At 41.4% G+C, this 11,595-nt stretch overlaps 4 protein-coding genes across 6 annotated transcripts; 1 reads left to right on the top strand and 3 right to left on the bottom strand.

Annotated features, from left to right (window-relative positions):
- Positions 1-276: 276 nt before the first annotated feature.
- Positions 277-1,084, top strand: LOC27206885 (cuticle protein LPCP-23). Its single transcript, XM_039293341.2, has one exon. The coding sequence runs from the start codon at positions 375-377 to the stop codon at positions 1,005-1,007; it is 633 nt and encodes a 210-aa protein (XP_039149275.1). The 5' UTR covers positions 277-374; the 3' UTR covers positions 1,008-1,084.
- A 691-nt stretch (positions 1,085-1,775) lies between these two features.
- LOC6737145 (protein late bloomer) lies at positions 1,776-3,389 on the bottom strand. 2 transcript variants are annotated; one of them, XM_016171012.3, is made up of 5 exons: positions 3,150-3,389; positions 2,907-3,092; positions 2,712-2,846; positions 2,481-2,657; positions 1,776-2,431 (listed from the first exon to the last, which is right to left on the bottom strand). In XM_016171012.3, exons 1-5 carry the CDS (start codon positions 3,387-3,389, stop codon positions 2,315-2,317), a joined length of 855 nt encoding a protein of 284 aa, XP_016030778.2. In that variant the 3' UTR covers positions 1,776-2,314. The 2 variants fall into 2 exon arrangements, with proteins under 2 accessions (XP_016030778.2, XP_016030779.2); XM_016171013.3 differs by having other exon boundaries at positions 2,913-3,092.
- Positions 3,177-4,195, bottom strand: LOC27209461. Of its 2 annotated transcripts, none has more exons than XM_044922937.1 (6): positions 4,156-4,195; positions 3,989-4,090; positions 3,769-3,936; positions 3,584-3,709; positions 3,375-3,511; positions 3,177-3,314 (listed from the first exon to the last, which is right to left on the bottom strand). In XM_044922937.1, exons 2-5 carry the CDS (start codon positions 4,049-4,051, stop codon positions 3,443-3,445), a joined length of 426 nt encoding a protein of 141 aa, XP_044778872.1. In that variant the 5' UTR covers positions 4,052-4,090; positions 4,156-4,195; the 3' UTR covers positions 3,177-3,314; positions 3,375-3,442. The 2 variants fall into 2 exon arrangements, with proteins under 2 accessions (XP_044778872.1, XP_044778873.1); XM_044922938.1 differs by having other exon boundaries at positions 3,189-3,317.
- On the bottom strand, positions 4,042-4,857 carry LOC27206849. Its single transcript, XM_016182636.3, has 5 exons — positions 4,715-4,857; positions 4,493-4,660; positions 4,306-4,434; positions 4,156-4,248; positions 4,042-4,090 (listed from the first exon to the last, which is right to left on the bottom strand). The coding sequence occupies exons 1-4, from the start codon at positions 4,775-4,777 to the stop codon at positions 4,180-4,182; spliced, it is 429 nt and encodes a 142-aa protein (XP_016030774.1). The 5' UTR covers positions 4,778-4,857; the 3' UTR covers positions 4,042-4,090; positions 4,156-4,179.
- Positions 4,858-11,595: the final 6,738 nt, after the last annotated feature.

Raw genomic sequence — 11,595 nt, 5'->3', positions numbered from 1 at the left:
AGTACGAGTATTCAAAATAATTCACTTTCCTGATACATTTCGCATTTGGGGTGTGGGGCACTTGAGCTGGCCTCCAATTAAGACAGAGACGGAGCACGGAAAGAGGGAGAGAAAAGAGCACAGTCATTTGTCGACCCATTGAACCAGTTTTTTTTTCTCCTTTTTTTTTTTGTGGTGAGCTTAGGCCTAAGTCAATCTGTCATACGAACACACTATAATTTGCGAGTTGGCCGTGAAATTTGGCAAGCCATATGCGAGTTTTGGCTATAAAAACAGTCGCTTGCCAAGAGTTTAGCATCAGTAGCCACCGCAGCTCACTACAAACATCAGCTTAAGTGTTCAATTTTTAATTGTCAATTAATCCAATCTTAGCCATGGCATTCAAGTACGTCCTGTTGTCCTTCTGCGCTCTGGTGGGTGTGGCCAGTGCTGGCTTCCTGGCTCCGGCCACCACCTATGCCGCTGCCTCCATTCCCGTGGTGGCCAAGGTGGCTCAGCCACACTACGATGCCGTGGGAACCACCCAGCAGAATGTGGTGCGCTCCTTCGGCGGCACTGTGTCCACCTACTCCAAGAACGTAGTCACCCCCTACTCCAGTGTCAGCAAGGTGGACTCCCGCATCACCAACAATGTCTACACCCCCAAGACCCTGTACTCCGCACCTGCTCCCGTGATCACCAAGTCCTTCTACGCCGCTGCTCCTGCTCCGGTCGTGGCTAAGACTGTCTACTCCGCTCCTGCTCAGGTCTACGCTGCTCCAGCTCCAGTTGTGGCCAAGACCGTGTACTCTGCTCCCGTCGCCAAGGCTGTCTACGCCGCCCCAGCTCCAGTCTACGCCGCTCCTGCTCCAGTCGTGGCCAAGACCGTGTACTCCGCTCCTGCTCCAGTTTACCATGCTCCTGCTCCTCTGGTGGCTGCCGCTCCCGCCGCCTATGTGAAGTACTCGCCCGCCGCCGTGGTTGCCCACGCTAGCTTCGATGGATTCGGATCCCACTGGGGATACTAGGTCAGGTCATCCCATCTTTTGTTGACACTTTGTTGAATTGTCTGTACGAAATAAAGTCCGTTTATAACTGAATCAAGCTCGAATTCTTGTAATTACAATAGGGAAGATGGGCTGCAAAGGTAAAAAGGGTGTCCAAGTAAGCAAATAATTTAAGATTAAACATTTTATAGGAGGTCAGTCATAAATCGAATTCTGAAGAATTCCCATATAAAACAATTTAATAACATAAATTTAAAGCAACACTTTCACCCTTTTTCTAGCCCTTAGCATTTCATTTGTCTAGCGTTTAATGGGGCGTATGTGTGCCAAGAAATGTTGTAACCATTCCAAATCCCTGGAAGCCATGGCCACTCACCTCAAAAACCCTTTTTATTCTGTTTTCCTAGTTCAACTCTGAATTTTTTTTTGCGAGGGCGCAAATATTTAGTGCAAAACTTTCTGTTTGTCTTTGTCGGTTGGAGGGGTGCAACAAAAAATTGTTAGCCAAAGTTTAATGAGCCACATGACCCTTTTGGCCTGCGACTCCGTCTTTGTATCCCCTTCTATCTATGAACTTTGCACTGGATATTTCAGCAGCTTGACCAAAGTGTGGTTGCTTTTGCTGCCGTTATTGTTATGGCGGCTAAAAAGTTTACCCAACACCCAAACACACGCATAAAAAAGGCATTAACGATGTGGGCCGGAGCAAACTATTTAGCCATAAAGTTGGTCGTTCCGGCGGACAATTTCGTATGCATATTTTATGGATTTTCAAATGCTGCAAAATTGTTTTTCACGACTAGAATTTAATGTTGACAACAATAAAATTTATGCGCGGGACGAGGGACACAAAATGAATATATAAACTTGAGCGTTTGGTGGAGGGGCTGGATCGTCCTTGAATATTTTCTGCTTAGCTGCATTTGCATATTGTCCGGATTGGAGTCCAATTCCGTGTCCGAATCCCCGGCTATCCGGGGTATTTGCAATACTTTTTCAATCGCCCGACATGCTTTGTTGATTTCTTTATTGGCTCATCCATATGCATGCCGTTGTTGGACAGGATTCTGGACATTGGATTTGCGACTCAAGTGTTTATCGTTATTGATTGCAGTCCGTGAAATATGACGATGGCCAGCAGCATCCAATTTGTCTCGTCCGCCAGAATGCCAATACTCATGGCCGGGGCAATGTGAATTCAAAACCGCACCCAAAACTGCAATTCACATGAAAATCTGCTGCTTAAGTTCCATGCAATCTTGGAAAATAGCCCCAAAGTTCTGAGATGTTCTTTAGGATTGCTTCCCAAATCCGAATAGAACTTTAAGTCAATTTTTCACACTACCAAACATTTCGGTGCGTCGCTCAGACCACATACTTGTGCGTTGGGTCTTGCTCCTTAGCAGGATAATGAGGAATACCTTAATGCATATGACTAAAACATACTAAAATGGTTTTTAGCGACTGAATTCGAAGCATCCGATCACTACTCACCTGAATTACGAAGGAGATCACCTGGATGATGGGCGACGAGGGTTTTATGGAGTGCGTGGAGCAGCCTGATCGGTACAGGTCCTCCTCCATTTTACTGCCATTCTTGTAACAGGATTTTGGGATTTTCAGATCGCCCAACTTGTAGTCGTCAGGTCCCAAAACGCCGCAGCACTGGCACTTTTAACAAACTAAGTGTTTAACTTTACTACTTAACTAATATTAATATCTTACACGCCTTTCGTAGAATTCCAAACTCTTGTGATTCATCCATATTCGAAGTACATCTCCAACAATTTGATACTGCTGTGCAAACAGAATAGTCAACATCATTTGCAACCATGTTGCTAGGAAGAGTACTGTGGCATACTGCAAAAGTGAAATATAATCTAGGCAATCGCTGTGTTTTCAAAAATAATGTTTACAAACAATTACAATGCGTATTTCGCCGGATAAATTCGAATATATGAAGATAAAACCGACGATCAGCAGCGGAACCATTAGGACATTTACGGTTAGAGCGATTATCATGTAGGACCTGAACAAACAATTCCAGCAGCCCATGTGGTCCTTCAGTATGAAATAATATATGTAAACATCCGCACAGGTGAATATCTGTGGGTGGGAACACCTTTGTAGTGGCTTTTTCTTGGCTTCCATGATAGTACCTACGAAATTGACCACCCACACAAAGTAGATTATGTACTTGTAGATCTGTAGCTTCCCAACGCTGAGTAATCTCTGAATGACTCCTGTTTCCTCATTATCCACCATACTTTTCCGAAAAATACGAATATATATTATTGACCTAAAATGACACTGCTTTCGATGGTATGACTGCTTTAAAAAAACAGAATTTATTCGGTTCACAATTAGCGATACTATGTTTTTCAATACCCAAAAGATGGCCATTATAATTTGCGAATTCAACTAGCTTTTTCTCATTTCAATGCAATAATTCCACTTTAATAGTCTTCGTTGGCAAGGTCATGTAGCCGAAGCCAGTATAGTATTATAGCGGCCATACATAAGAACTATTCAGTTGGCAGAAAAACTTGGGTAAGATATATTTATATAATTAATAATTTATATATGTATAACCATACCGTAAGGAGCCAGCAAACCATAAATATGGGATGAGCTGCCGTCTTGTCAGGATTCAATTCAGTACTTATGCACACGAACAGAATTATCAGTTTCACCACGACGATTGCTACATAAACAAAGATCATCTAAAAATGACACCAAGAATTCATCTTAAAGATTTTTGTAAAACCTCATGCTAACCAACCACTTTTAGAATTCGAATTTTATCACAGATCGCCGCATAGACTAAAAGAACTAGAGTCGCCAGTATAACTATGGAAACGGATAAACTTATAATAAGCATAATATAATGGTATCCCTGTAATAAATTCCACATAGAAACATCTTTGGCTATTTGAGCACCATTAATTCCCTGCCAAATGAATAATGAATTTGTTAATCAATCAAATTAGCATCCAACTTACTGCCGTTATAGGTATTATAAGCAAAAGTCCAATTTTGAGACCAAGTGTAGGGCAAAAGCACATCCTGTCAAAATACAATTTGAAAATATATCCTTCGTAGAACTAAAACAAATGTGTGTTAAAAATTTTTTGAATTTTCTAAGTTTATAAGTTTTACAAAACCTTACCACAATCAATTCCCTTTATAAGAATTAGTCAGCTTGTCTTGAATTCTCTGTTAGCCGAATATAAAAGAATAGATTAAAGACCATACAGCAACACTGTTTTGAGTAAATTATTATTATATAATTACTAATCCAATTAAATGAAATACGTACCGTGAATTTCCAGCATAGAAAGAACCATAAATGGGTGGCAGTATTTTCAATACCTGTTTCTGCGGTTAAAGTACAAACGATGACTATAATACCCTTTGCTACACACTTAAAAATCAAGAAAACAAGCGTCTGAAAAAGTTGTAAAATATTTTGAAAACAATAATTTTGAATAATTAAAAATACGCACCACGTTTAAAGCCAATATATGATGACAAATCGCAGCAAAAATGGCAACTATGAGAACAACTAGTATAATAACACATAGTGCTAGACTTATAGTAAGTATAACATGATGGTGACCCACCAGTTTATCCAGCAAAGTAATATCTTTTGCTATTTGTGCGGCATTAAATCCCTTAAAAAGTGCGTATACAGTAATTTTATATAATCGGGTTACTATTTAACTCACTGCGGCAAGATGTATGAATGCCAAAAGAATGATTTTGAGTACACGAGTTGAGCAAATGCACATTATAGCCCAGATTAAAATCAAAAAATCAACATTGAAATTTTGCAAATGGTAATCCAATTGACATTGTTCTCAAGTGTTATATAAACAAATATTATTATTTATTTTCATAAATTTGTACTTCTTTGCTTCATTCAACGTTTGAACAGCTTGAAAAAGGCCTTTAAGAAATCTCTGGAATTTGCATAGATTTATTCAGCATCGCAGCTTTTGACCGCGTTTGGTAATGGAAAACGGCTTGGGGGCGGGGAAAAATAGAACTAAACCCGTACACATCCCTGCATGTGGAAAAGCTGCTGTGGAATTTTTTAATCAAACAGTTGCCATTAATTACTGCAAAATTCTCTAGCCACATAACAGACATTTTTTCGACAGCCAGCCGCGCCGGAATGAATGAAAAGAAAACAGGATGCGCTGCCGAGTCCTTCTTCGTGTGGGCGCCTGTATTTGTGAGCAAGGATCTGCGAGATGGTTTCAAATGCCATATGGGTGGAGCAGCAGCAGCGGGGATGGAATGCCAAGAGAACCGACCGCAGACTCGCCACCAAAAGGAGCAGCAACTAAAAATCAAATTAGGTGCAAACGAGCGCCCGTCGGCGGCAGGCGTTCATTTACTTGGCTCAAAAAAAAAAGTGGGCGTGTCGCGGTTGCGTTTTCGTAATGAATAATTTATAATGCAAACGGGCAATGGATTTTATTTTCTTGTAAGCTCTTAGTTGAGATTAAAATTTTGCGGTTGCCCAAAACCGGTGGAGTTAAAGTTCATGCTCCGCAGGATTCGCCTGAATCGGCTGATAAATGTGCGTGGGCTGGTGTCATGTGCACGCTCGTGAATTCAATTTGATACACAAACTGATTTATCGACTCCAAAGCAGTGTCAGTTGAAGCAAATTCAAGGTACTTAAAAAAAAAACATACGAAACATTCAGTATAATGCAATATAATACAATTTCTTTAATAAATTCGTTAATAAATTAATTTTAAAATATAAGACTAATTGTATCAGCATAATATAAATATGCTTCATTCTGATATATACACAAATATTTTATTATTTTTTTAACTATATATTATTATTTTTAGGGACATACGATTTCTTTCAGTGCTTTGTCTCGACTCAACTTGGCACACGCCATTCATAAGTCAGTCGTCGTCAGTGGGAGAGTGGAGTCGAAAGTCGCAGACGATAAAAAATTACATACACTTGTAACTGGTGTCCTCGGGCCGGAGTCCTTGCCGTTACCACTGCTCCGGAGTTATGTCCTGGCCCCGCCTTTGCCTGTGCTGCAGCCTCTAACAAGGTTAATTTGTTGCGATCGCAGTTCTGTGTCATTTATCTTCGCTGTCAGCGGCAACTTCTCGCATAGAGCGCAGCTCCTGGCATCGTTCTAATTTGAATTTAACAAGCTCACTGGGAGGCAAGGATGTGGACAGGGGTCCATCAGAGACCCAGTCTATCGGGGAGCATTGAAAATTAAAAATTTATTGCCGGGCGTGGTGTCAATCATCGCTGGCATCATTCTCAGTTGAGCTGAGAAAGTAATAAAGTATTGGAATAAAAATCACTGGGGATTTGTGCTACTCTATCAAAAGTGAAAATTCATATTTTTAATATAATTTTAATTTTATTCTTTCCAAAAATAAGTTAATATTTAATGCATAAATAATTTTTAAGGCCCTGAACTCCATCTATAAATTCGCAAACCCCATGTCAGGATGCATAAAAAATCTCGCTGAGCATCCTGCCACACAGTTGCAGGCACACACACTACATCATCATCAATTTGTGCCTGTGAGCTTCTAGAGCACCCTCATCCATCCTGCTTCCTTTCCATGCCCCTCTGCCCACATGCATCCTTTCAGGCAATCCGCACTATCCATTGAACGTTTCAATTTCACTTGTTGGCTTCGATTGTCGCCTGTAGTTGCGAAGTTGGGGTAACAATTGAAAGCGACACTTTTATGGTTTTCAGATTTGTGTGATGTTTCCGCTTTCACCCAATTTTACCACACTCTATTCGGTTTGTTTTTTTTCTTTTTTTTACTCTGTTACGTGCTTTATTACACGGGTGCTGTGTTTTTCAGCTACTATTTTAATTGATAAATTCTTTGGAACGAATGCCTTCAAGTATTTTTCACACTTACTTCCAAGGCATTGCCCAATATTATTTTTATGCCAGCCAAGGTCTTGAGCTCTTATTTCTGCAAATAAAATTTAGTTGCATATTTTGCGGCGCCAAATGGCAGCCACAAAAATGAATGAAATCGTAAAATTCAGACCCTACTGGACCGCATCCACGCCCAGTGAGCTAATAACGTATACTCGAAAACCGGAAACGCCGCAGACCAATCCAATGCCGCACAAAAGCTGACCCGCAGTTTAAACCCCTTTTGACCCTCGACCCTAAAGAAATTTCTTGCTTTTTATGCAGAGAGAAAAATCTATTTTAGCCAACTTTACATGTAACTTAGAATTAGGATAAAACCTATTACGATAACATTTCATATTAGCTTTCGAATTAGCTTTGTTCTTGAGCTTTCGAAACAGCTTTACCATTTTTGTACACGCTTATATGTTTTCCAAGTTCCAAGACAAACTTATGTCGATTTTTTTCCTGTGTAACTCCATTCAAACTTGCATATGAGTGTGTTTTCCGAGCTTGTGTGCATTGGCATTTAAGTGCCGAAACAAATTTTGGGAAAGAGCGGAAAGAGTTTGCAGCCAGGACGTCTAACATAACCTCGATTTGTATGCGTTGCTTCTTCCATTCGGGTTTTGTCTGTCTATTTGTTTGCCTTTTGTCTCTGGGTCTGCTGTCTATTGCCGTCTCTTTCGCCGGGGAATTGCAATTGCATTGCCTCCTCTTTCCCTCTAACCATTCAACGCCGCAACGACTGTCCTTGTCCCGCATCCGCGCTGTGTAAATATTTGATTTTTGCATTAAAGTCAATTTGCTTTCATGATTCCGTAATTCATTGTTTACTCACGCCAACTTCTATTACGCCTTCTGCCGCCCGCTTTGATTGTTTATTTTTATATCCCCAGGCCCAGCAGTCTTTGGGTTCGGGGGTGGCCATAGTCCCGGAATCCCGCATTTCCGCTGCACTTCCATATCCACTTCCATATAATATCCACAGACTCCGACACACCAGACCGAGCTCAGTGATATCCGCATCATCTTTGTTTGTTGCTCGCAGCAAGGTTTTCCTCCGCCTTTTGTCTGCTGCCGCCTCCCCTTGTTTTTCACCCGGAAAATCCCCGGGCCACCACAATCACCACCATCCTCCAGCGGCACACTCATCCCATCCTCACTGTTTTAATATGCGCACTCAACGTTAGAAATTAAATCTGGCTCTCAAATGTTATTTGCGCTTTTCGTTTATTTATTTATTTATTATTTGCTTACGCGGCTGCCAGTTCTGTTCCTCGGTTCCTGGGTCCTTGGTCCTGGCCCAGTTTTCATTAGGTAATGCATAATAAGCTCGAGAACTTGCGCCAGTGAATTTAATTCAAATAATTTTCTCTGGGTGCAGATTTTTCGGGCCTGGTCCCCGGCAAAAGCAATTATAAAACTGAATATGAATGGGCGTGTAAGGACTCCGGTTTCAATTGTTTAGACCTTAGAAATGGGATTAGATATGGAATTTTACATACAGAATGTCCGTTGCAGATTTTACAAATGGAATATATTCGTAGAATAGTGTGAGAACCATAGAAATATCTATAAAACTTAATTTTTATTCGAGAGATCATAAACTACAACAGGTTGCAAGCTCAAGACCTGCAAATTCTATTTATTTTATGCTACTCACTTACCATCAAGGATTTTATGTTTACTTTGCTCCACTCTCGGATTCACCATGAACCGCATGGGGAATCCTGCAGAGCCAAATCAATATGTCGCACCATCAATATCCTTCAGCTAACCGGCATCCTCAGTCAGCCATCGATTGCCATTATTATAAGAGGCGCGTCGCGTGCAATTTTAACGAGCTTACGCATTTTATCGCCACAAGCGGGAAAAGCTGGAAAAGCGGGAAAATACACCCGGAGACCCTGTCGTCGCCTCATCATCAAGCGGACGATGTGGCTGCAGTAAAAAAGAATCTAATTTAGTGCGCGGTTTGCATACAAATGCCAAATACAAGTGCCAATGCCGCAGCGAATCCGGCGTGACAATGATGCCACATGCATAAGTATGTATGGGAGTATATGAGGGTGTTAATTCGCAATTGGTGTCACGATATACATTGATTCGCCATTTGGCTTATGCATTTTTCATTAATTGTCTCGTCCCATCTTGTCGCAGTAAATTGCCAAGAATCCCGCCTGGCAAGCAATTTAATCAAAAATTCTAATTCGTATCCAAAGTTGGGAGCAAGTTTTTAATGACTTTTCCAACTCCGGTTAAAGTTTTAGACGCGCTACAACTGCAATTACTGCAATCGATGCCGGTGTTTCGGTTCTTCCAGTTCCCGGGCTGAGGTGTTGCTCCACAGGACTTTCCACGACTTGGGCACAAAAGCAAACAAAACAACGTTGAGCGCAAACCGCTAATCGCGTTACACAAAACTTCGCCTCCAAGGCAATCGAGTGCGAAATTCCACATACGCCCCGTGTGACGCGGCGATAGCGAAGGCATTCAAGTCATTTCCGCTTAAGCAATCAGTTCTAGGCAGCAGTCGTCATCCCTTCCACTCCAGTCCCCTCCAATCCAATCCTATCCGATCGGATACCCTCCAGGTGGGCCACCACTTGACGTGACAGCCGCGTGCTGTAGTCACTCTGCATTTGAATGTCTGAATGCCGCAAAACGTTGCTCGGCAAACCGACATAAATACAAACAAACATGGCTGCCTGGCGGCCACTTCCTCATCCTTTTGGGCCGTAGATTGTAAAGTGGTGAACAGTGCAGTTCAAACTGAGGAAGAGCTTATTGCAAATGTCTAAAAATCCTATTTTCATACATTTTTAAAAGTTTTTCGAGAGTAGTTAGTTATATTTTATACGTCTGTTTACTTAAAAAATGTTCTCAAAAATGTCAAAAATCTAAATTAAATGTGATTTCCACGAATTTCTCAATATCCTTTTTTTTTGGTCATATGCTAAACGACTGTTCATTGAGATTGAGAATAAATAACACGTTAGAATCCAATCATGTATATCTAATATTATTTGATATTCGCTGGTTGTGTTATTTTCGCTGTGGGTTCCTAAACCGGAAACTGGAAACCGGAAATTCAAAGCACCGCCGAGCAAATCAAACGGTTGGCCAAATGCAGCACGTCTTGCACTTTGTTATTGGTTGTTGCTATGCAGCTGATGGCTTTTTGTTGCTGCTGCCAGACACTGCGGACAGTTTGAGTTGCATTGTGCAAAAGTTTAATTACAATTTGTACTTTTTTTTGCGTGCAATTTCTGCAAAAAGCGAAGAAAACTTTTTATTGATATTGCTCGCGAGTGCACGATTCCCCGCCGACCTCCGGCTCAATGTCAAGTGTCATGTTATCCCGGACTTATTCATGTCCGCCATCACAAAGGGAGGAAAACTCAACCGGAACCGAGCAGAAATTACTTGCAAATTGATTACTGACACTGCCTGCCCCGACTTTGAGTAGGTTTTACTGCTTAATAGTCAATGTCACATTATTGGCGACTGAAACGAGAATATAATACAGTCTCAATGTCCCAACGAAGATACTTGTGTAAAATAAGAGTTTCGTCCTTTCAACGAGATTCGGTGGAAGAAATGACAAAAGGGAAACTTGACAAAAGAAAAAAGTATAAATTAATTCAAGTCTGGGCATTTTAAGTTTTGCGAAATGAAGTAGTATTGTGAGTCTTATCCATACAACAACCAATGCTCTTAAGAATCATTTCAATATTTTGCTATCCACCCTCGCTTTGTGTGAAATCAATAAAGCCCTCGAGACAGCCTTGGCAGCCATCAGCCGGAAATTGTCATAAATTCATTTTTATATGTGAATCAAATTGGCAGGCACGGAAAGTAAAAAGTGGCCCACAAAAGGCGAAAAGCAGCCGGTGGAGATGGAAAGTGCCAAAGTGCGGACACGGATGTGGACTGCGATTTCGTGCCCGATGTGCAATGTGCGATGCACTCCGCCGTGTGTGGGCATGAAAATTTTATTAGGCATATGCAAATGTGTCAACTTTATTTGCAATATTTCGACACATTTCGACACTTGTTGCCGTAATGAACTCCGCGGCAAAATTCAGACGCTTCATGGCCCGCACAACTGTTGCGCAACAATTTGGTGGAAAATGTACGTGGCGTACATAATGCACACAGCCAATTGAATTAAACAAAATGACAGCCAGTGCATGGCAACGTTTTAAAGCCTACTTTGCAGCGCCTGCAGGATGGGAAGTCACCGGGTTGGGTGTGCATAAATTGCTGCTATTGTTTAAATATTTGCCAACATAATTAACTTAATTCAATTGGATTTCCATTAGAGCCGCACGCACAACTTGAACGAAGGAGTGCCGGGATTGCCTCAGTGTTTGCCCAGCCAAGGTATCCCATGCCCCATGCCTCCCATACTCCTGGGATCAGAATACATTCGGATATACTTGGTCGGAATCAAAGGATTGGCCCTGCATAACATATGAGCTGGAAGTTGAGATGCGTAGCTCCCCTTTGACTTTGTCCACGACTCTTCGACGACGTTGTCTATTGACTTTCGAAATCGAATCGCATTGCATCGCATCGAAGGCAGCAGCAAATCACACAATAAAATAATTGATTCCATTTCAAATGCACACAGACTTACACACACATACAGAGGCACAGAGAAGATTT

This window comes from Drosophila simulans, chromosome 3L (assembly GCF_016746395.2).
Source record: "Drosophila simulans strain w501 chromosome 3L, Prin_Dsim_3.1, whole genome shotgun sequence".
Lineage (NCBI taxonomy): Eukaryota > Metazoa > Arthropoda > Insecta > Diptera > Drosophilidae > Drosophila > Drosophila simulans.
This window is presented reverse-complemented; position numbering and strand designations above follow the sequence as displayed.